Source organism: Rhynchophorus ferrugineus, unplaced genomic scaffold (genome assembly GCF_030347505.1).
Source record: "Rhynchophorus ferrugineus isolate W39M unplaced genomic scaffold, kcgeb_rfMv2 rfM1, whole genome shotgun sequence".
NCBI classification, from domain to species: domain Eukaryota; kingdom Metazoa; phylum Arthropoda; class Insecta; order Coleoptera; family Curculionidae; genus Rhynchophorus; species Rhynchophorus ferrugineus.
Genome location: NW_027472580.1, coordinates 19,968,061 through 19,994,805, shown reverse-complemented (window position 1 = coordinate 19,994,805; position 26,745 = coordinate 19,968,061). Strand labels below are relative to the sequence as shown.

The following is a 26,745-nucleotide window of genomic DNA, read 5'->3' as shown; positions in this document are numbered from 1 at the left end:
AATATGTATTCCTCAATTATAAAATTATAATAACTTATAGCTATAGTTTACACTAAATGTATACACTTTATATAAGTTCGTATGATTTTGTTCTCTTCAATCTCCTGACATCCTGCGCGCTGTCCAGCAGTTGTATTGCTTCCACGTTAGTATAATTTAGTAATCTTCTTTCGTGTTTCAAGATGAAATCTTGGATAACTTCGCAAATCCATTTGATTTCCAGGTCATCATGCAGTTCTTCGTTGGTTACATAGCGATAGGCATTGGTAATCAATCGAAGAACCTAGTCTTGACAGCGTTGTATGACTAGTTGATTTGATTTTTTAGTGTAACCCCATATTTGCGCCCCATTATTCCAAATTGATTTTGTTTGGCCAAATTTATAATAATTATAATTTAGATCAACCTCTTTGATTTTAAGAGAGTATCAAGTTGAGAGTATCTTCCAACTAACCAGTATAGTTGTTTTATTTTGGTTCTAATGTGTTTTGCTTTTTGTCTAACGTAATGTTTCCAATTTAATCTACCATCAGGATAGATTCCAAGGTATTTAGCTGATTCTGCTTGAGGAATCGGGCATGCATTGAGTGATATAATTAAGTTTTTATTATTTCGCCGCAATGCAAAATTAACGTGGATAGATTTGGAGCTATTAAGTTGAATTTTCTAATCTTTCGTCCTTTTGTAGGTTTTGTTGACTGCCACTTACATTTTTTCTATTGCATATTTACAAGTGAGGATTAAATAGCATTATCGAATAGAGAAAAAGCAGATGGTCCATCCTAAACTATAATAATAATTAGTATCACTAATTTAAATAAATTTTAGTGTGGAAAACTGAAAAAGAAAATTGTTTTTTTCGAGTGATTAAATACGCTCTGCTTCAATCCGTGTTTTTCGTAAACGAATCTGAACGGTAAATCTTCGTTTTATTTTCGTTTTAGAAAGGCTACCTCCATAAATATTTATTTGTTACATCATAAAATTTAGAAAAATATACAGATTTGAGTATATATAACTTGGGGAGTTCTGGAGAAGAATTATACTTCCAGGATTATTTAATACAGATATATATGTTGAAACTTTTATTATATAAATGGTGGGAAATTTTGTTCCAATTCTCAAACCATGTTGATTTTATAACATTTTAATATATCAGTATTGAATGAAATATTATATATCACTAAACTCAATAAAAGTTATACAATTTTAATGATTGATGCAAGGACAGAATTTAAAAAGAATATAACTTGAATTGCTAACGAACTGAGGCAGTTGATTATACCCTTGGTTGCTATTTTTACTTAATGCAGTTTGTGAATGGCCCTTTCGGATAAATATAAATCAGTTATTCCAACTTCCGAAGTTCCGAAATTCTGAAGACTAATTCTCCTAATATTTCTCTTTCATTATATAATTCTGAATATTTCATTTGTCGCAACTTTTGCTGAGTTCTTATAGCAGATCATTCACTAGAATATCAATTCTAGAGCTCCCAACAGAGCATAGTTACCCTCATCTATATGGATTCGATAAACTTCACAATAAACTCAGCTAAATGTTTTATTTCATTTCCTGGAGAACAAAGTGCACGCCATACAACACCCCTGATTTCCTTTTACAGGGGAGTGTACTAGTAGTAGACTAGAGAGTACTAGAGTGTATACTCCTCTAGTATCAGGTGTACCGAATTATTATTATCGGTTTTTTTTTTTCGAAAAAAATATATCATTCTGAAGAAACTGGAATAATTTATTTATTAAAAATATTAGCCATTTTCTTCTATATATTTTGCTCATCTTTCAAGAAATATATCACACTTTCAAGAAAAATATCACTTTCTACCTTTTTCAAAATTGGCGAAGTGTTGCTATAAAAGCGCGTGTCTTATTGATGGGAAAAGTTGATAGTCGGACGGGGAAAAGTCTGGTGAGTACAGCGGGTGCGACAATATGTCCTATCCAAGTGCTTTCAACGCTTGCCATAGTGCTGTAAAATCACTTTACCGTGTCTCCAGTCCCATTCTGGACGTTCGATCAATTCGTGGTTCAAATTGATCATTTATTGATCGCTTGTCGTTAGGTCACTATTAATCACTATTAACTGTTTCATCAAGTTCGAATAGTTCGTAATGCACCGGGCCACTAGTCTCAATAAACACAGCGCTTACGATACTTAAACGATTTGGTCTTGGAGCCTATCGGTCGGCTTCGCCAGAAATTACTTCCAATTATACCTTTGAAGCAGCATACGAATCTTTGATTTTCCATTTGTCTGTCATTCAATTGATGTGACACTAATCCCATCTTTTGGATTTCCCCTATTGCTCGTAATTGGTTAATCGTTTCTTGGGCTATGTTAACACTTCTGCCAATTGTTTCTGAGTATGCCTATTGGATCTTCATCCAATAACTCTTGCAGTTTCGCATCTATAAACGTTTTCGGTCTACCAGAAAATTATTTGTCTTGCACATCGATATCACCCCTTTATAGCCTTCAAAACCACTCCTCGCGTGTTTTTAAGTACAGGTTTTCACCGTAAGTTTCTACCATCAAACTATGACTTTCAGCAGTTGTCTTTTAATTAAATAAGAAAAGTAGTGCGTGTGCAAATGCACGTTTTCAGGCACGAATCTTGACATTTTCAGAGAGATATAAATCCATTACAGTGTTACTTTTGCAAAACATCACATCATGTATAGTTTTGAAGGTTCAAGTCAGTAGAATAAAATGATATATTTAAAATCATAGCACTGTATACTTAAGCCTAGCTATATCTGTTAGAAAAACTGGTTATGACTTTCCGGTACAGCTGGTGGTAACATATACCAGGTATTTAAGTATGCTTCAAATTGTTAATAATCTACAATGTTTGCCGGATTCAGATGTAACTGTTAGTATGAAAACAGCTCTTTGATGGATATAAGTCATCATTTCAAACACTGTTGAGAAATACAGGACTTAAACAGTATAAAAATAATCCACGAAGAGGTCCAATGCAACTTCCAGGCATTGCCTTAAAATAATCTTGTCTCCCTTGGCAAGACGGGAATAAAAAAATTGTATAGATAACAACAGTTGATAGAAAATGGTAAAAGCTGGAATAACATTTGATTAGGTTTTGTAAATCATAATATTTGTATTATTTTTTAATAATTTATTGCGGATATATTGTTCTTTATGCTAGAAACAGGAATCCAACAGAAAGATCCCAACAAGTGGTAGGCAAAGGCTGTAATTAAGGAAATTAAGCAAAATATGAATTAAGTTTTGAATATACCATATTAAAGAGTGAAGTATTTCAAATTGTCACTTAGCAAATATAAATGAAATTTATATGTTTAATTGTGTTTTATGTAATTTACTTTTTTTGAAGCAAGTCTTAAAATAAATATAGATCAAATGGCTAAATAATATGGCCACAGCGTGTAGTGCCCTTATCCATATAATTGCATATTAAATAAATAGAATTGTTATATAATGTGGATAATTACTACAGTAAATATGCAAGTCAGAAAAGATAAACATACAAGAACTGTTTGGATTTGTGGATTGTCTACAACAACACCCTTCGGTTTGGATTTCATTGCACAAACAGTGAAGAAATTGGCAAATGATGAAGTTGTTCACTAGTGTTCTATTGGAAATTAATAACTTAGTTATTGACTTCAACAATGACTCAGAATGTGACTGTGAGTGAATGAAATTTTTGAATGTGGAATTATGATTAAATGCTGATAATATCAAGACAGGGCGGAAACATCTAAGGGTGGGTAAATAATTAATATACGTAGAAAATCGTATTTTTCAGTATGAAAGACGTATATGCACATACATGTGCATAATTATTCAGAACATAAATGATCATTTGCTTAAAATGTATGAAGAGAGAAGAATACTAACTGCTTTACAAATATGGCAGATGCGTTAAGGATAATCCAGTGATTAAATCTAACTTTATCAAGAGAATTTACACTGCTAGTAATAGAAGAAACTAAGGAAAAATATAGTCATATCAGAATGATTTGACAAAAAAACGCAGGAACGAAGGAAAAAAGACTTAAACATAAAAAGTAAAAATATTCTCTAATGAAAATAAAATACGTTACTTAGATGTACATTTATTAATTAGATAGCTTGAGCCTCCAGGGGATACCATTTGCGATTTGGAAAGGAGTTGAAAGTAAATATAATAAAATAACCCAAACCTACAAACTGTTGTGTCTGTTTAAATAACTGTACTTTGAGTCATTCGAGAATATTTGCATTAGATGTGCGATACGTTAAATATTACATACGTTAAAATAACATTTATGTTTCATTAATTTATTATATTAGAATAGTGCTTTATATCAAGGCTAAATTAAACTAAAATAGGAAAAATGTCAAAGTTAAATGCGGCAACACTGTAACGTTTTGACGTCATAAATTGAGATGACGTGCTATGTGGATAGACGGTAATTTCCAATATCCGAAATTCATAATTGAGTGCTACAAGTAAGTTTATTAATTCTTTTCAATCTTAAGAATAGTAAATAAAGAAATATTAAACCAATCATAATATTTGCGAATGTGGCGAGCTGCTAGTAGATCATAAAAAATAACGTCTCAATACGACGAACGATCCGTTCTAACAATCGATGCCTGTACAATCCCTTTACGTTTCGGCAGCTCATTCGAGACCAGAGAGAAAAAACATAAAATCTATTTTGCTCGATTTCTAAAAATAGTCGTTCGAAACGTGCTGGTTTCGAGCTTAAATCAACAAAATACCTTTTGGATGAATTGTACGCGAGAGCCAGAACAACTTGAACTGGATTACATTTTTATAACTTTTCATTTTCTTGAACCGTACTGAATGAATCAGTCATAGTAATAAGTCATAAAATGCGTTTTACGATACCTATATGTAAGTTGTATAATATTATAAAGTCATTTAATGTTTAATGAATCAAGATTTATAATCGATTAAGAATATGGAGTACCTGTTATATGCACAAACTTTCAGATAACGTAAATTCTTTTTTTACTTCATAACTCCCTCAACATCTTTGTTCAATTAATTTGGGTATTAATCTAGCAAGATTTCATTTTAAACAATTGATCCCATCGAGCTTTAATTGGGTATAAATATCTAACTTATATCAAATATTATATATTAAATATATGACCAATATCTTGATGAATTAAATCATCTTGAAATTGCCAATTTTGGTTCCTTGAAGCAGTAGAATCATGTGACCAATTTTAGAAATCATCCCAGAAGACATCCGGTCTTACCCAGCCTGGTTACTGGCGTGACTGGAATCACCCTCAATTCATGACTTTAGCCAAATTCTTCTTCAAAGCCAGCTTAATATATACGGGCGGAAGAAAAATGTATTTTTGTTGCATTAACTGTTCGGCAATTCTTAAACCGAATCCCTAATATGAATCCCTATTTAGTGTACTCTTGTCATGTTTATGTAACAAACTATACTCTTTAAAATAGCCAAAAAGAAGAACTCTGTATTAATTGCAACAAAAATGTTATAAGATTCCTAATATTATTAAGTTTTACTTTGTATAATCTTCATAGAGCCAGATAGCCAAATTTGTTTACTAACAGTTAACAGATGTGTAAATATCGAAAATATCCCATGAACTGCAAATATTATAATCATTATCAATCCATAGCCAGTACTCGGTTAAAGTGTCTACTTCTCAACAAATATATTGCCCTGGCTGGGGTAGGTGTTGGTGGTTGATATTCCTCACTATATATCGCCACAGTTGGCAATCGATATAGCCAATACATCGATGACAGACATGTCCAACCCATCGTAAACTGCCTCTCTGAATTTGTTCCTTAACTGTGAACATGTAGAATTTGCCTTAAGCAAGCTATAAATATAGAAAATATATAATGCTATAAATATATTTTACTCTAGAGATAATTAACAGAATTAATAGATAGAGGTAATATTATAATTTTAGAATTCACATTATTACGAGTTTTTTTTACTAATATTAGATAAGAAAAACGACAATGATAATAAAATATTTTCCCAAGCCCTAGTTTTTGTAATATATAATAAATTAAGGTTTGTTCATATTAAAGAAAATGGTGAATACGAATTACAAATCGGTTCTCTTTTATTGGCTTTTCATTTTTTTTCGCTTTTCTCTTGTTAAAATATCTCTTGAACATTCATACGATCTAATCAGCTTTAGCTCAGTTTTGCTTCATTCCAGCGGCCTTCTTTTCCATTCCCCATTCAATAACAAAAATGTCTTAATGAAATATTTCTATATCCTCGTCACTTTAAGCTCCAAAACTTTATAAAAAAAATCGAGATGCTTTGATTTTTAAGAAAATATTGCACTGAATTGTGTCATAATGTCTTAAGAATATATAAAATATCATTGATATATCTAAAATTAGATTTATTCAGTAATTTTATGATTATTTTTGAAACAATATAACTCAACAAATGAAAATACATGAGAATATGATATGTTTGTACCCGAGACATTTTCATTATTGAACATTATAATTATTAAGATAATTTCAATAATTTTACAATCCTTCCAGGGAAATCATAAGCTTAATTCTCTGGAACCTTCTTGGTGAACAAATGTTGCCGACGATCTAGATTACCTCTACATTAATACATGTTCGGTTATGACTAACAGACATAATTATGGACCTTTCTGAGGTCTATAATCACTCTAATTCCTAACATAACAAGAAACCGCAGGTTTATCCGCGGTCTCTTTAATAGGAATATTTAATTTATTTATTTTGGTTTATTCAATCAGTACGGGGTTCGATACATTTGGAATCATTACATTTTTATCGAATACACAATCGTCTTTTTTTAGGTAAATATCTATATTTTCTATTGTTCTTTAATGGACATCTTAAGTCTTAACCTTAATCTCTTTCAGGTTCTACATGGAGTAACCAAGGTGGCAGGAAGCTAGCCCAAAAACTAGTAAGCGCCACCCAGCCTGCTCTAACTCAAACTCCTACTCTAGCCAATACACCGGACCTTAACTTCCCAATGCCGGCGTTTACTGACCCGCAGGCTTTCCTGCAAGTGATCGCCTTGCATCACCAACTTGCTCGTCTTTTCCCAAAGATCGCCGCTTAAGCGGCAACATTTACCTGTTTCTTTAACTTCCAGCAGCCTTTTAAATCGTCGAAATGGCTGTTCCGAAATTTCTTATACTGATGACATGGAATGCAAACAGTTTGCCTGGAAAGCAAGCAGAACTGGAAGACGTCATGAAATTCTATGACGTCGACATCGTTCTCATCCACAAAACTTTTCTGAAACCTTCGCATTGTCTCTCTTTCGAACACTTTTTCGTCTACAGAAACGATAGAACTCCGGGTTGATTCTTATCAAAAAAGGAGTCAAACACGAGCTCCTACCCTCGTTATCAGTAAACAACTTCGAAACAACCTCCATTAAAATCGATATCCAAGAACGTCCCTTCGTGATTACATACCTGTACAGGAAATCTTCTGCATTCAACTATACCGAATAGGAAAATTTCCAAAAATAATAGGTGACGATTTCAGCGCCCACCACCCCACCTAGGGGTGTTCCAGAGCGAAGCCCACAGGTAACGCCATCGTAGCTTTAAGTGCGTATCTGGGCACCTACGTGATAGGTAGACCTATCACCCCAGTACAGTTTCTCAAGGCACAGCAAAAGTCCTTGATTTCTTTATTCTTCAAGACGTAAATCGCCCTTCCAAAGTTCGAGTTCTTGACGAACTAGACTGTGATCATCCTACACTTCTTCTTAAACTCGGAAACTGCGCCACCACTCAAGTCCCACTCACAAGATTCAGGAAAAAGACCAACTAGAAAATTTCCAATCTCTTCTCCTGAAATCCGATCCAATTCCGAAAATTAACACACCAGAACAGATCGAGGAAGCCGTACTCAAGCTAACTTGTGATATTCAGTCTGCTCACGAATCTGCCACAGTCGAAATTTCATCACAACCCCAACCGTGGAAAAAAAAACTTCCCGCTTCTCTTAAACGTGAAATTCGCATCAAAAACGGTTTATGCAGATTAGCTCGATTCACACTTAATGCTGCAGACAAAAGGGAGGCGAACAGAGCATGCAAGGGGGTAAGGGTGGCCGTCCCGACTTGGCGAGCAATGAAATGAAACTCATTTCTTGCGGACCAAAGACTGCATGGCCCCCCTTCCTTCTGGCGTATTTCCAAATGCCTCGTGGGGAAGACGCACAATGTCGTCGTCTCCTGAAGTCAGCGGTTACAGAAAATTTCGCAGTCACTGACCAAGAAAAAGTCGAGCTCCTTGCAGTCGACCTACGAAGCTTAGATGAAATGCCTCTCATCCGCAGAGAACACTAATGCTAAAGACAATGACACTGTCATCAACGAATCCAACTCCATCAAAAGGCCAGTATCCCCAGCATTTCTTCTCAACCATTTTCTGTCTCCAAAGTCTCTACAGACTATCATCGGTAAACTTCAAACCTCCCGCATAAACAGTTCGCAGAACTGGCAAACATCATTAACTCCATCATGAGGCTCTAACATTTCCCGGCGTCTTAGAAACACGCACATACAGCGGTTATCCCCAAGAAAAGAGCAAAATCATCTCCATCTGACTACAGGCCTATCAGCCTTCTCAGCGCCATTTCGAAGCTTGCCGAGGGGGCGATATTCTACGCTAGACCTAACCGCTGTCATGAAGTCCTATCTCTCGGACAGATCTTTCCAGGTCAAGATCAGCGAATCACTTTCCAGTCGTAAACAAATCGAAGCTGGCGTACCTCAAGGTTCCCCGCTGGCCCCAGCCTTATTTAACCTCTTTATTTCAGATCTGCCGAGTAAAGAGTACCTTGAAGTCGCGTTTTACGCTGACGACACTGCTTTCTTCACGGCCGCCAAGTTCGAAGTTACAATTCATGAACGTTTACAGAAGCAGCTCGATCATGCGGTGAAGTGGTTCAAATTCTGGAGGTTGTAAATCAATCCTCTGAAAACCAAGGCCATCATCAACATCGCAATAATTCCATGGCTGGATAACATCACGTACCTAGGTCTCCACTTCTACAGGTGGTTCGGTTGGCATTCCTAAATCCAGAAAGCAATCCAGAAAGGTTCGAGGATAGCAAACCTGCTATCTTCTCTGATCTGCCCTTCTAGCAGACTTCCAAGATGTTAATTCGGTCTGTACTCCTCCTTCAAGTTTGTTACATCCAACCAGTTCAAACGGCTTCAAATTTTCCAAAGTAAGCTCCTCAGGAGAATATTAAACGCTCCATGGTTTGGCAGAAATAACCAAATTCCTAGGGAAACTGACACTCCAGAATTCAAGCACTTAATATATCATTCATATGTCAATCATTCCACAAACAACAACTCAGTTCAAGTTCTTCTGAAAACGCGCTTGTTCGCAAGCTGGTCGACATGCTGGGAGCTGAGCACCGCGTCACCGCTAAGCTCCCCCCATTTCCCACGCTAAAACGACCTCATCTGTCGCTACAGTCATAACTTTTACCCCCATACAACAACAATATGTGTAATACCCAGTTGTGTGTTAAATCAGGTTCGCGAATCAATAGAATCGCCGGGTCCTCGTGCCCAATAACGGCTGCCCGATCAGCGGGTGCCATATCCCCAAATTTAATGCAGTAACAGTAGCGATCCACAGGGGTCAACTATGAGGCGGTTTGCGTTTAGTGTATTGGTAAGCCCAGAGGCAGTCCCACATAACCCGGTCCAAGGCAAGTGCCCGCGACCAGGCATGCGTCACGCATTCTACCGCCTGATTTTAGGCCAGAACAAAAAAAACTTAATCTCTTTCTTAATCTTAAATTTTACTTCAAATTTTAATTTACTTCAACCATAATTTTATTTTAAAGTTGTTTTAATTAATTCTACATTGCTTTTTAATAAATCCTATTGTATTTTAAGCATTTGACATTGTTCCTCAAGTAGTTTTTTAGTCTTTTTGAGCAAATCAAAAGCATTATCATTATCTTGTATATATATCAATATTTGCAAAATTCAAATATAAAATATATCTATGATTGGTTTACTATATTATAATTAATTTAGCTTTCGTACCTTCTCCTTCCTTTACGCTATTTTCTAATTAATATCACATATAATTCAGATGCTATTTGCATCGCGAATAACAGACAATTCGATCGAAAACAAAGGCAATTAAGGATCTCATTGTCGATTGTTTCGTACCGATCAAGAATTTAAAAGCGAAAAAGATAATTAAAATAGGCTGTTACGAGACGATGAGTTTATTTTTAGTCGGAGTTATTCAGTTTTTGTACGGCCAGATAAAAATAATCATCAGCTAGAGTTTATTCCACGGACCGAACTTAGAGATATTCACTGTTGTTGTGTTGAATGGTTATGACTTATTTCATTTTCTCTCGATAATTGAGTTAATTAATATGTTTCCAATTGGTAAACGTTATTATTAACCGAAGTAGGCTTATTACATATTTATTTTGAGGAGATTTACCACAGATGGTTTAATTGAATAAGTTTTTTGAATTAATTCATAGCTTTTTATTTTTTTTATTATATTACCCACAAACCAAATTACTGTTGTTAGGCGTTTCTTTCATTTAATTTAATTAAGGAGTAAATAATAATAATATATACTTTAAATATTATATAATTGCGGCAAAATATCATTCGAATTTTACAAATCAACTGTAAAAAAAAACACTAAAAACTACGGAAATTATATATAAGAGAAAGAAGAAACGTCTTAATTTCCAGATGTCGATTACAACTTATTCCAATTTATGACACTTAGTTATAGCGTGGGATTCTTCATTTCGAAAAGTAGTAAGAAGTTGTAGCAGACGATAACTAATATTTTTGATAATAAATTGATTCCATATACTTGCTGATGTAGTTTACTATTATTAATTTATCCAAACAAATTAATGGTTATTAGATCCACAAAATATTGAGATATAGAATGGGAACTTAAATGGGCACTCCGTAAACATATTTTCACTGTAATCATTAGAGGAGTAAAGGTATAAAAGCAAGAACTGACAGATTCTTCCTTTCAAATTGTTTCTGCTGGTTAGTTGGTTTACTAGTTGTTTTGTGCCTAGTGTTAAACAGTATTTGGTCTCAAAGTCACTACCATTTAAGGTACTTGACTAAGCGCCAGGTTATCGGGAGAGTTTAAATGTAATTGACGCCAATGTGAAAATACAATTTTTACCTGCCAACACAACTTCTACAACCATTAGATCAGGGTATATCCTCTATCTTAAGCATATCCTCCAGTTATCAGTTTAATATTACTCATTGCATTGCATAACCACTATTAAAGCCACATTGACTAACTTAAGACTACCAACTATAAATGCATGCTGGAAAAACCTATGCCCGAAAATTCTTATCGATATCTCAGCATTGCCGGACAAAGAAGCTGAAGTTACTGACATTTTACAAGTTACGCATTAAACACATAGAGAAGGTTTTGAAGATTTTCAGTCAACAGATGTTGAATAAGTTTTAGCCGCTAATGACATTGAACTCATAGAAGAGGAACTCGTTGAAATTTTGGAAAGCAATATAAATAATGAATCAAATAATGAAGATGCTACTTCTTAAGAATTAGCTGGAAAATTAACTACGTCTTTAAGTTTAGACCGCTGTTAAGTGTGATCTGTTCATCAACTACAGTATGTGGTTTTAAACCTGGATCCTTCTCTGGGACGAAGTATGAAGTTTAATATTGGTCTAGAGGGTTTACTACAACTGTATAAAGAAGCGTAGAAAGATGTGAAGAAAGTCAAAAAAATCATTTCATTAAAAAAAACCTTGGTTTGTTACATTTGTATTTTCTAAGTACATATAACTTCGTGACTTGCGTACTATAGGTGTTTTTTTGTTATTTTATATTTTTATCATGTTATATTTACGGAAGTATGTAAATAGATTTTTCTTCATTAATGAATAGACAAATAAATTCAAGTATGAATCTAACCAAATTACATGTTTTTCTCCTTTTAATTCCTACATGTATGGATCCCTCCTCAACTGTGGTACTTCACCAACTGCTGCTATCTTATAAGAACGTAACCCCTGCGGATAACGAAGGATTACTGTAATTACAATTTAAAGAGATTTTGCTAATACTTCACACACAGGTTGTTTTATAAGATTTCAACATCGACCTGCTCTTAATGAAATTCCTGTACACTAAATACATTTCGCATTTATATATCGTATATTCCCTATTGCCACTATTTTTATTTAATCTATAATAACTATTATTATTTAAAATGTATAACAGGTTAATTGAAAAGTCCCAGCCTGACACATAGATGGTGCTACTAGAATTAAATGCATGTGTTTTTTAGTTAGCCCTAACCCTCAAAAGATGCATGTATAAATTTAACAGCTGTCAGATCATTAGTTTTAATAAGGAATTTCGCGTGTTGATAAAATATGGCTTTTTGAAGGGAAAACATACAGTTGAAGCAAAAACTTGGCTTGATGCCGAGCTTTCGGGCACCGCCCGAGGAAAATCAACCATCAAGGATTGGTATGCTAAGTTTAAATGTGGTGAAATGAGCACAGAAGACGGAGAATGCAGTGGATGCCCAAAAGAGGTTGTTACCGACGAAAACATTAAAAAAATCCATAAAATGATTTTGAATGACCGTAAATTGAAACTGAATGAAAGACACCCTAAACATATCAACTTTACATCATATCATTCACGAATATTTGGGTATGAGAAAGCTCTGTGCAAAGTGGGTGCCGCGCGAGCTCTCTTTTAACCAAAAACAAAAACGAGGAGTTGATAATTTGGAACAGTATTTGAAGATTATCAAGAGTAATAAATCCGAGATTTTTTGTGGATATGTGACTTGGATGAAACATGGCTCCATCATTTCACTCCGAAATCCAATCGACAGTCATCCGAGTGGACTGTACACGACCGGCGTCTGTATTTTTGGATGCGTATGGAATAATTTTCATTGACTACCTTGAAGAAGGAAGGACCATCAACAGCGCCTATTTCATAATGTTATTGGGCCATTGCAAGAACCAAATAACCGAAAACCGGCAGTATCTGAAGAAAAAGGGAGTGCTGCTTCACCAAGAAAATGCACCGTGTTACAAGTCGGTGAAAACAACGAAAAATCCATGAATTGGACTTCGAATTTCTTCCTCATGCACCGTATTCTCCAGATCTGCCCCCAGCGGCTATTTCCTGTTGTCAGATCTCAAAAGAATGGTCGCTTTGAAGAAATTTTCGTTGAATGAAGAGGTGATCGCGAAACTGAGGCCTATTTTGAAGCAATGGACAAATCGTACTACAAAAATGGCATCGAAAAGTTGGAGGGTCGCTGTAATCAGTGTATCACCCTTGAAGGGAATTATGTTGAGTAAAAAAACTAATTTTGCCAAAGAAATATGTTTCACTATGGTAGGCCAGGGACTTTTCAATTGACCTGTTAAGTGTTACTATTGACTTTTACTTAAATTAGTCTAATTACCATTTTGATTGATTCATATATTTATTTATGTTTGTTTACTTTACTTGTTTAATTATCTTTTTGGTAACACTAAAATTACTGATCATATCATGACCGTCATCATTTCTTCCTGAGCCGGCCCTGTCCCATCGACATAACTTTCGTGTTATTGGAACATGAGTTCCTTGCCAAGTTGCATATTATTATCTGGTGTAACCGTCGGCTACGGGAACTGACTCACGCCCGTCAACTTATAGAAAAAAGACGTTTTATTTTTCGATATTTCAGATTTGAAGCGACTAGCTCGATTATTAAAAAAACCGGGCGTCGAAACGGAGGCCGCGATCGATTCGAAACGCCTCTCTATCTCAACGGCGATATATCGCGAATCGACCGATAGATACATCCAGCGGGGAAACATGATAGGCATGGCGCTAGATAATCGGCTTTCGGCCAATGTTAAAAAAATTATTGTTCGCTCCAGCAGACTACAAATTCTTGGCCATGGCAACAAGGTTTTTTTCTCCTGATAACAAACTAGATTATGTTGTTGAAAAATAGCCAATTATTCTATTAGAATTATGGAATTCGTTCCAGTGAGATAAGATTGATTAACTGAATGAAACACCACCATGTTCTTTCATCAAGATATAAGAAATAATTAAGTTAATTCCTTTTAAAGTTATAATTAATTATAGACATGTGGTGACGTCAAGCCTCTTCTTCTTATCGCGAACTGGCCACAGAACAGGATTGACCAAAAACACATTAGAACCAAAATAAAACAACTATACTGGTTGTACATCAATAGGTGTTGCGTCCCAGGATGTAGTACCGGTTGAAATAAAATGCACAACTTTCCTAGGGATCCTGCTGTATGTCATAGATGGCTTTTAGCAATAAATAATGCGAAACATTTTTTATTGCAATACCTAAATATAACACAACTTATATGGATGATGTAGAATGTCAATTTAAAAGTAAATAGTCTTCAACATATATGTTGTACTGTACTCTGTGTTTGGCCGAGTAACATTTAAGATAATATAAAATGTTTCATATTCAATAGTTTATTAAACTTTGTATATTTAAAAGTACAAGTTTTGTGTTAAATCTGTTATATTACGTTTTAATGTATTATTAGTATAACATATTGTCATTAAACATAGAAAATTCTAAGAATGCTCTTTTGAAGTAATATTTAAAATGTGAATTTTACATATATTTAAATAAAATATATTTTCAAACTTTTATTGCATTTTTATTTTTACTATTTGTATTACTGTTATTATTATCAATAAAACGTTTTAAATTTCCCGCTACTCATATTGCCAGTCGCGCCCTCTGGTGGCAAATGAACGCTAAATTTGTTCACAGGTAATACATGGGAGAAAGACTTCTAATTCCTCTGTGTTTTGTGAGTTGGAATCCAAATGTCTCGGTGTAAGTAGTTGTTCCTATAGCATCCACAATAAATATTATTATTCTAAATTACTTCTATTATGTTTATATTACTTTTCGCAGGACATCACCATAATTGAATTTCATAAATCTATGTAGGTATTAGTGTTTGTACAATAGAAACTTATTATGTACGGATAATTTAGATTTTTTCCAAATAACCCATACATTTTTCGTATTTCAGCTTGATAAAGTATTCATATTTACTTTAACTTAAGTCATACTAATTGAATATTAATATGGGAAATACACACTTTAAATTAGGGATGCAGAAAAAGTATCGATATATAGATTTATCGATATTTTCTGAAAGAAATATCGATATTTTTGGCCCAAATTTTTTGATCGATATATCGATATTTTTTCAGAATAAATTAAATTCGATTTTTATAAACCTTTAAATTGGTAGTTATTGGTATTTTAAAGGTTCAGCGAATTTTAGTTATTCATTTTAAAGGTTCATAAAAACATCACTATTCTATAAGAGACGCAGAAAAAATATATTTTTTGTAAAATATCGATATTTTTTATATTTATTGCAAAAAAATATCGCTTTTTTTTCTTCCGATATTAAAATTTTCTTCCCATATAACCAACTTTTTTGTAACCAAATTTTTTCCTTGTATTTCAACTTGATGTGCTCCTTCTAACGAAGTTTTGCATCAATATTTATCCCAATTTATTTAGCATTACTTTATGGATTAATAGTATAAATCATATATATTATCACATAAACAGTTGGATTTCAGGTACTCTCATTTACTTATAATTTTATTATCACTTGCTTGTTGCAACATTCTGGTTGCTTCTTCATTATTGTTTCCAAAAGCAGTGTCATCAGCAAATATACCTACAGTAACATTTTCGATGTATGGCATGTCACATGTATAAAGTAGGTAAAGAACAGGGCCTTTGCGGTACACCTGTTTTAGTTTCCTTCATTCTTGAGTAAGCTTATTCTTATTTAACTCTATAAATCCTGGCTGGGAAGTCTAAGAGTTTACGTATGTGGCCTTTATCCACAGTTTTTCTCTTAAATAGTGTCTGGGTTTTCAATAATGTCTGTGATTTTATGTGCCTGGTCAATTATTGATGTTTGTCCAAAAAAAAACAAATTAATGTGCAGATATTAGATTTTTTCTCTCTACGATTAGTTTTTACAAAAAATTTTCTAATACTTTGGTTGTTACTGGTAACAGTGAAGATCTTACTTCATTTTTCCATGTTTGGGAATCATAATAACTTCGGCCATTTTCTAAACAAGTAATGAAAAATGGCCAAATTTAAAAAGTCATATCGTTAAGAAGAGAAGCAGGTGACTGATCGAATAGCCTGAATAAACTTCATATCGAACAAAGAAGCCAATAGCCATCCAATGGCTGGATTGATTCTTGGAATCGCGACCACATTTTTGACTCCAGGAACAATTATATTAAAAATCATAAGAATATATTTCAAACATATTTTTAGTTTGTATATTTCTTGTTTTCCATTTTATAGAATCTTGCAACCCATTAATGTATAATGCAGTCAATCCATTATTAGTTTATCAAAAAAATGCCTGGAAAGGAAGGTTGCAGAACGGGAAAAATAGATAAGAAATAAGTCTAATATATATATTTAGGAATCTATCGAGAATATACAACAAGAATGGAGGATGAATAGTTGTATCTACAAGGATGGCATTTTTCAGTATATGACCTTGACAGAAAGAACTCAAGGAGTTTAAAAGTAGCTAGTATTAGCAAGTAGAAGTATTAACAGTTGATCAAAATTAAATACGACTGTGTGCCCAGCAACCATGTTGTTATAGAAGCATAATATTATAACATAAGTGGATCATATAATATGATGATTATAGTTTGAGCATTGATATTCTCATCAACATCATGACTGAAGTGCGTCCTTATTACAAAGCTCTGAGACCCAAAGGAAAAACAAGAGCTTCAGGAGATATGCCATAGAAAAGAAACTTCCACCACTTAAAGAATTAACTGAAGAAAATATCGTCTTACAGCATCACACACAATTCAATACATATCAGCTTTAAAAATGAAAAAGAAAGAGTTTTCAGTTCTAAACCTTTTAAGAGCAACTTACAAATAAGGGTAAGAACTTCATTTAAACATGAGCCTTTTAATAGATTTCCGAAAACCAGAAACATCTAACAACCTGGCTTTGTTTTCTTTAAAACTGTTAAATAATTAATGTATCAAACGATATATTGAAAACGTTTCGGCTTTTATGTATTACTTCTTTTAGTTCGGACAATAGATCCTGTCTTGGAGAAAATAGAATACAGAGAAGAAGGTTCTTGATTATTATTCAGAAAAAAGCAGTGCCATTACATTTTGTGCCGTAGTGTATTGAAATGTGTGGAAAAATGTCTTATATTATAGTTGCAGATACTACTCTCTTTACGTTATAGGTTTTTTTACAAACATCCAAAATATGTTTTAAATGCTTTCAGCCTTTTCTAAATTGTAAATAATTTAGTTTATTTATTCTCTTTTAATTTCTTTAAAAATTTCTTTGAAAATTTCTTTAAAATAACAATTAATAAGAGGACTTGTAGGAAGAGGTTTTAGATAATTATTAAATTTACTTGTTATTCCTAAAAATTAATAAAATCATATATATAAACAAGAAGCTGTTAATTTTATTTGTCAAATAGGATAGGCAACATATAATATAGTAGGCAAAATATCTCTATAAAATACTCAAAAGCAATTTTAGATGGCCTTATAAATTCTATAATAGAATGTACTTAATATGTAACAAACATTTATAGTACAAAATAAACAATATACATATCATTTTCAAGGTAACTTTATCCAAATTTATGAAAAATATGTACGTAAAAAAATTTCAACGGAAAGAAAGATGATTCAGTAGAAAATACTATGTCGTAATTTTTTAATGGATTGATATATAATGATCAATAAATAACAAGCAAAAAAACATACATTATATGTTATTAAAAATATGTTAATAAAATAGAGTGACATTAGGCAACTTATAATACAATGTGTAAATATTTCTGAAAGGTAAGAGTTAATATTTTTTAACTGATCATATATTAGACCTGATCAATCTAATATATTTATATTGCAACATACAGGTATGTCATAAATATACTTTTAGAAATATTTTCATACAAAATTTGAAAAATATTGTACTACGTAGGCAACATATTTAACAACATTAAATAGACATTCAAAAATATTAAAAAATAATTTAAAAGACAGCAATTTCGGATTTGCAATTAATTTTGTAAAGAAAATCTAAAAGCTATAAAGAAAATTGAAATTATGTTCGTTTTAATCTAATAGTTATAATATTATGTGTGTCATGAATATAAAAATAATCTATAAAGGTACACAAAATTAATATAATTTAGTATCTATTATCAGATATGACTAAAGTATTTTGGTAACATTTAAAATCATCACTTTCGAAATCTCTTAAGTTATCATAAAGGTGTACGTCATTTTTTCTATGTAAATATTCCGGATTTTTGTTCATATGCTTCAGGTTGTTAAGCTGACCATTACGTAAATCTCGCTCTTTAACATCAGTTTTTGTCTTATTCTTAAAATATGATCTAATAAGTGAAGCCAATATCTTCTCCATAACTGTAATGAATCCAATGACCGAGAGTCCTAAAACAAACTTCATGATTATGAAAATGTAATAATTAAATATTATCAACTTATTACCCAATAAAAATCCCAAAGATCCACCAATATCGGAAACGAATCCGTTAACGTTGTATCCAAGCATCTCGTTCATGTACGTGATCAAGTTACTAGTACAATATATAGCTATGAAGCTGTGAGGGTAATATCTGTCATCGATTTCCTTCCTGCTGATAATAATGGGGGTGTATATATTGACGTGACATGACATGGGACAGTGGCAGTTGGCCACGAGCCTTTGTCTGTTACTAAATATTTAAATATTAATTAGTATCATAAAAAAGAAAAAATTAATATACAGAATGAAATCAATAGTAATTTTTTGAGGCCCAACTATTTATATAATATATATATATATATATATATATATATATATATATATATATATATATATATATATATATATATATATATATATATATATATATATAGAAATAGTAATTGTAAATTCCATGTTTTACTGTCGAAAATAGTTATTAAGGAGATTCTATTTTTCGTCTCCAACAAGTGTGCGATGTAAAAACCCTTTTTTCTGCCATTGAAGCATTTACTAAAAAAAAGGTTTAAATTACTATGTATAATCATTTTTGAATAATTTCAAGGGCTGTCAATCGATGGCAAAATGTTTTGAATTGTTAAATAACCGTCCAATGTCCATAAAAGAGCTTGTCACTAATGTGTATAAAAAGAAAGAAGCCGGCTTGGTTGGTGTAGTGCTAAAGGCGACAGGATGGTCCACCTACTGTTGCGTTCGAATCCTGCTGGGGCATGATCGTAAATGTATGTTTGTGATTGTTTAATATCTGTGATTGTTCCAGACAAGAATGTAAAATCCGACAAGGAAAATGATCCCAGTCATACCAGTAACCAGGCTGGGTAATGTTTTCTGAGACGATTTCTAAGTTGGTAACTCGCCAGTCGCTAGGCTTAATGCCGAGGACTGTGGTTCGGAACCTACGATTAACAGTAGGTCCAGTTCAGATAAACCCCCGTTGGTAAAAAGGAGTAGAAATTTTTAGGAAGTTTTCGCACTAGACAATCTCTTAGAAAGTGATTTGAGAAGAGATATTTGAAGGTATAAAAGGTGACTTGAAAAGGCATATTGATAAAGCTTGGAGGAATGAGTGATGCAGACTGGGGTTGGTGACTGCTCAAGTAGGAAAAATGTTAGTGGCATTTCACACTGGTAATCCCAGTAGCATCGCATTCCTGAAATGAGATGCAAAGAAGTGGCAAGGCAAGACATGTGAAAATTCAATGGCGTTAAATCCAGGATAGCTGTTTAAAATATCTAAATAAAAGCTACTTGGCTAGATTATCGAATATATTATTATATAGTATTTTTGCCTAAAAAGTTCTTAATTATTTCTCTTTATATATTTCTATTTCAAGTATTACTTAATATATTATTTTTAAATATCCGATATTATGCAACTAAATATACTAATATTTAAAAATAATAAATGAGATTATTCACAGCAAGTCACATAAATTTGATACAAATAAATCGAATAGGATTATAGTCATGGAATGTACTCAATAATGTATAATAAATATGTCACCATTAGGCTAAATATTAGGCTTCGAGCCAATGTTAACAAACCCATTGTTTACTGAAGTGGTAATAACATCTTGGCTAATGTGCATTGTTTTTTTTTTTTTTTGGAGTAATCACATTTAGATTCAATAATGTACAGGCAGTAAATATCTGCAGTTAGGCAAAATGGGTAATGTTTCTAAATTTAATAATTATTCTTTTAATTATACTTATGTATATTAGTAATTTTGCAAATAACTATGTCCGAGAATATATTTAAGGTTGTTGTAACATTAGTTAAATGATACAAAATGTGTGTCATTTTTGTTACAAAATCTTTGTTATGTATAAAGTTTAATGTCAATGACTGGTCAAGAACAACCTGGAGGATCAAGCAGGTTCGAAGGCAATGAATTATAAGATTTATTGGATAAAAATCCAACTCAAACTGTAAGTAAAAACTGTGTGTAAAACATAAAGTAGATACAGTAGATGAACCGACAACCAAGGTATTATTTCTTTCATACAAATATTAAAAATAGATGGCTTTGACCATGTTCTGAAAAATCTGCTGCAAAACAATCGACAGTGCAAACTGATTATAATATATTGAAAATATATCCACAGACGATCCAACATTTTTGGTTCAAATGAATTAAGTAACTGTCACCAAGGTATTTGTGAAAACAGCGGGCGAATTCATAACTGAAATTACTTTAACTGACTAGAACTTTATATGGTTTTATACTTTTTATGGTGTTATATTAATTTTATACATAATTATATGATATCGTTATAATAATTATTTCTTATTAGATATTAGATATTAGATATATTAGTTATAACTGCAAAATACTTACTTAAATATACCTAATACAATCGCGATGATATGCAACCAAATATACAGTAATTTAGAAATACCTTAAATTAGGTAATAGTAATGTAGCTACTTACTGGGGTTGAAAAAGGGATATTAATTGTTGAACAGACGTTGAATCAGAACATTGCGGCAAGTTTGAATCATCATCTAATAACCACAGCCAAGGTAAAGTACAATTTAGCCGTTGAGCGATTTGTTTTTGAACACATAGTTCTTGACACTGTAAATAAAAATGTATTTTCATATCAACACTAACTATAACAGCGGTTTGAATATCGAAATAAGTCATATTGAATTATTGAATTATATATACCTTGGATTTACTGTAGCTTAAATTATCATGGACGCATGGCGATTCGTTGGTGTTAATTTTGGTGAATTCCTGAATCTTGAGATTCATTCTCATGTCCTCGGCAGCTTCCAAATAGATGTATTCCATGAAATTGTTTTCCTGAGCTACTTCTGCTACAAACGTCTACATTACTGATAGATATTCAAAATACTAAATATACTGACTGGAAAGTCCTTGACTTGATCTATTATATATTTAAAGAATCGCTAAACATTTAACTATAATTGCTTTCGTGACATTCTACAAAATTATTTTTATTTATTTTCAATTTATTGTTCATGAATAGTTTAAAAGTGAAATAGAATAGAAATAGTGAATCTTCAGTGTTGAAATAAAGGTCTTCATTTTCTTTTATTACAATAAAAGTAATTTGTTAATTATATAATAGTGACGCCTTTTTGGTCAGCTCACCATATTCTTATAAAACCTTTAATTAAATGTCCAAGAAGTTTTCAGCCTAAGTGTTATTTGTTTACGATCATTATTAAAATATAGTGACCTTACACGTCATTATTTCGTTGTCATCGTGTAGATGTATGTGGAACCCAGCTGTTGACATGCCATATAAATCCAGTGATCGAACAGTGAAGTTGTGTTTTAGATAGAACCACCATCCTCCTGAAATACTCAATGTTCTGGAGGTACTTTTAGGAGTTAGTGTAAAGCATCGTCCCTTAGTAACTGAATGAAACTCAACTATTTTAACGTCTAAAAATAATATCATTAGTATACATGCATACAAAAATTTTTAAATAAGTAACCGGCTATAGGGTAACCATATCCATTGTATGCTAGTGAGCTGATCAGTTCATCAAATGTCCAAGTAGTGTCGTTTAAAAAATATTCTATTGTGTGGATATTGAAGTTGAAGAATCGAAAAGCATTGTGGATTGAAAGATCTGAATTTCGTCTCAAACCGAACCTCTAAAAATATAATTTTTTTTTTTCAATTAAAACATAACTTCGTTGGCTAAACTATAATTTTATTTTACAATATCATTAAAACTATAGCGATAATATTCATGTATTATTTAACACTGCATTTTTTTATGTGAAATACACTTCTCTATACTATGCAGTTCTTGTCTTTTCTTTTTAATATACTCCGTTCAACTGAGTTTTGCCAAGGTAGAGGTTTGAGAGCTAAAGCTATGGTTTGAATACATTCCAAGCTACTTCGCGTTGTTGCTATATAGGATGATTATAAAGTGTTGAGTATATAATATATAGTATTAATTAATTAATTAATTAATTAATTGCAGTATCTTAATTGTCTTATGTACAGTTTGGTTATATCTAAACTTAACACTCATTAAATTGCTTTTGTTAACTTTTATCGTCCCTGTCTAGGTCTACCATACGAACTGATTAACAGACATATAGAGTGAGATTTCATAATCTCTAGAATAGGCTAAAATAGTTTTTAGAATAAGTTAAGATAGACCTTGAAATAAGTATAGTAACAGTTCCCTAACCCTCAAAAGATGTGTATATAAATGCAGACGTGGTGAAATAGATACTCAAGAGGGTGTTATCCAGGGTGTTACCGACGAAAACATTTAAAGAATTTACAAAATAATTTTGAATGACCGTAAATTGAAATTAAATGAAATAGCAGAGACTCTAAAGATATCAACTGAACGTGTACGTCATATCATTCACGAATATTTCGGTTTGAAAAAGTTCTGCGCAAAGTGGGTGTCGCGCGAGTTCACTTTTGACCAATAAAAACGACGAGTTAATGATTCGGAGCAGTGTTTGAAGATGATTAAGCGTAATAAATCCGAGGTTTTGCGTCGATATGTGACAATGGATGAAACAACTCCATCATTTCACTCCGAAGTCCAATCGACAGCCATCCGAGTGGACTGCACACAATGAACCCGCTCCAAAGCGTGGGAAAACGCAACAGTTAGTTGGCAAGGTTATGGCGTCTGTATTTTGGTATGCGCATGGAATAATTTTCATTGACTACCTTGAGAAAGAAAGAACCATCAACAGCAACTATTACATAGCGTTATTGGATCCTTTGAAGGAAGAAATCCCCGAAAAACGTCCGCATTTGAAGGAAAAGAAAGAGCTGCTTCACCAAGATATTACACCGTGTCACAAGTCAGTGAAAACGATGGCAAGAATCCATGAATTGGGCTTCGAATTGCTTCCTCATCCACCGTATTCTCCAGACCTTGCCCCCAGCGACTATTTCCTGTTTTCAGATCTCAAGAGAAAAGAAAAGAAATGTTCGTCGAATGAAGAGGTGATTGCCGAAACTGAGGCCTATTTTGAAACAAAGAACAAATCGTACTACAAGAATGGTATCGAAAAGTTGGGGGGTCGCTATAATCAGTGTATAACCTTGAAGGGAATTATGTTGAATAAAAAAACTAATTTTGCAAAAAAAAATTACTATGGTAGGCCGGGGACTTATCAATTGACCTGTTATCTAGAATAAGATTTAGATTATAAGTGGTACAGTAGATCATTACTGAAGTGATCTTCTATATGTCAGGATGGTTATATTATATAACTGCAATCATATAGTAATACTTATTGCCCACGGACAGATTGTTGAAGCTCTAGGAGATTAATAAAAAAAATGTCTAGGTCTAGTTAGGTACATTGTCACTAAATCTAGCCAAAGGTGTTATTTTCTATTGTGCTTCCTTTATGGATAAGTCTGCGTACAAAATTTGTCGAGAACTTGGGCTACATCTAAGTATAAACTCATACCTCACTACACGGCTGCTCTTTATGCAGGATTTCGCTCTAACGGTCCTCAAATAAGGCACGTTTTCGATTTACGGCCTAAAATGTTTCGCGATAACGGCAAAAAAACTTTTTTCGATGTCGATATATCTACATATTGCCCATCTTGCGCAGGCGCAATTTCGATGCACACTCTTGTTTACGAGTGGTTTAGACTTGTCTGTGAATGTTTTAACATATGTACATATTTATTACTGATTGTTACACATTTACTGGAAAAATTGGAAACAACTAAGGACATTTTTGGTACATACATATCTATGTGTGTACAAATAAAAAAAAAATTATTAAATTTATTTTGTAATTTCATTATTTCTTAATTAACGAAAGTAAATATGTGCAATTCACCTACAATCAGACCGTACAGGAACCAATAACATTAAATAATACTATCATTCCATATAGCAAAAACGCTAAATATCTCGAGATGAATCATGATACAAAACTTCGGTGGAAGGAACATATAAAGAAGAAAAGAAAAGAACTGGAATTGAAAGATAGAAACATGTGTTCGCTAATTGGAAGAAAATCACAATTATCCGAATCATTAACTCGTCTTTGTTTTTGGTCAAAAATGAGCTCGCACGGCACCCACTTTACACGGAGCTTTCTCATACCCAAATATTCCTGAATGCTATGATGTACACGTTCTGTTGTTATCTTTAAAGTGTCTGCTATTTCAGTCGATTTCAATTTACGGTTATTCTAAATCATTTTGTGGATTTTTTTAATGTTTTCGTCGGTAACAACCTCTTTTGGGCGTCCACTGCGTTCACAGTCTTCGGTGCTCATTTCACCACATCTAAACTTAGCATACCAATCCTTGATGGTTGATTCTCCTCGGGCGGTGCCCGGAAACTCGTCATAAAGCCAAGTTTTTACTTCAACTGAATGTTTTCCCTTCAAAAAGCAATATTTTATCAACACGCGAAATTCCTTTTTATTATAACTAATGATCCGACAGCTGTCAAATTTATACAGGCATCTGTTGAGGGTTAGGGCTAATTAAAAACATATGGATTTAATTCTAGTAGCGCCATCTGTGTGTCAGGCCGGGGACTTTTCAATTGACCTCTTATAATTAATAGAGGATAATTAGAAAACTATATTATAGGATGTATTCAATGATTAATTTTATCAAGAATGGGGTACACAGGTAGTAAGAGAAGAAATAAAAATTACAGTCATATCAAAATGGCGTCATCAGGAAACACAGCATCGAAAGAAACAAGAACTAAAAGTAGAAAGGTAAATATGCTCTCTAATGAAAGTAAAATACATTACTTGGATATACAATTGTCAATTAGGTGGATTAAGCCTCCAGTGGGATACCACTATATAAATAAAAGACGCCTAGGAAAAGAAGTAAATGTAAATATAATAAAACAATTCTAACCTATAAATTATTGTGGCTGCATAATTAGCTTTAGTTTAAATTATACGATAATAATATGCATTAGATGTATTATAATGTTACAATAAACTATATATATTTGATAACATTTCTGTTTTATTATGTTATTTAAACTAGAATTTTGTTTTATGTCAGAGCCAAACTGAAGTAAAATTCAGAGTCGATACGGCAACATTGCGACGTTTTGAAGTCATAAATTTACAATAAGGAAACCCAAGATGTGACCAACAAGATGTACTACATTGCATGATGTTCATATTATTTTGTCTATCCTCTACAATACTTAGTATATTGCAAGGATGAAAATTATTTTATTTATCATTCGCACGTATACATTCGTTTCAAATTAATTATTAAACAAAAAAACTTACCGAAAATCTATCCGTTTTGAACGACGGGCTGCGACATACTGTAACCGACGGATACCTGATAGTTTCGTTCAAATGAAAACCATAATAAGTAGATATAGGCGGATGCATAAGTTTCTCCACACATTTCACTACCTATAACAAACAAAATTCGAGCAGAATACGATTTTTATTGAACATATCCGACTTAGTAACCGATAGGGAGCGAATATGTACCTGATATATGGAAAAAAATATGCATAGAATCAAGATAGCCAATTTCAAGAGTTTTTTGGGGCTGGTAAAGCACTTTTTTAATTTTTGGAAAGGCATACCGTTTTCTGCATCACTCTACCGACGCGAATATTCCGGATATTGTTTCTATTAACACTTTTAATAAAGGCATCATAAATCTACCGAATAATAATATGATGGTGATGTCGTTATCTTTATTTAAGCATCAGAATTATTCGGATATTAAACGTATTTATGATATTTTCTTGTATCGGGATATTATCAACACGTTATGCGCTAGAACAACATTGTATAAGGTGTACAAATAAGTCTGGTACGTTCAACTAAAGAAAATGTGACAAATAATGCAAGTACAAAATATTTGTTTAGAATGTCGGAGAGACAAAGCAGTTAAATTGTTAATTATATTTAGAACATTCTAATATTTATATCCCAGAATATCAATTTTATTAACCGACTACGAAAAAGAAGGAGGTTCTATGTTCGGCTCTATACATATTTTTTAATATATGTTCGCCG

At 32.8% G+C, this 26,745-nt stretch overlaps 1 protein-coding gene across 1 annotated transcript; it reads right to left on the bottom strand.

Annotated features, from left to right (window-relative positions):
• Positions 1–18,289: 18,289 nt before the first annotated feature.
• On the bottom strand, positions 18,290–26,402 carry ppk17 (amiloride-sensitive sodium channel pickpocket 17). Its single transcript, XM_076418287.1, has 8 exons — positions 26,209–26,402; positions 25,996–26,127; positions 22,206–22,368; positions 21,949–22,152; positions 21,406–21,557; positions 21,167–21,312; positions 18,697–18,923; positions 18,290–18,639 (listed from the first exon to the last, which is right to left on the bottom strand). Exons 1-8 carry the CDS (start codon positions 26,302–26,304, stop codon positions 18,374–18,376), a joined length of 1,386 nt encoding a protein of 461 aa, XP_076274402.1. The 5' UTR covers positions 26,305–26,402; the 3' UTR covers positions 18,290–18,373.
• Positions 26,403–26,745: the final 343 nt, after the last annotated feature.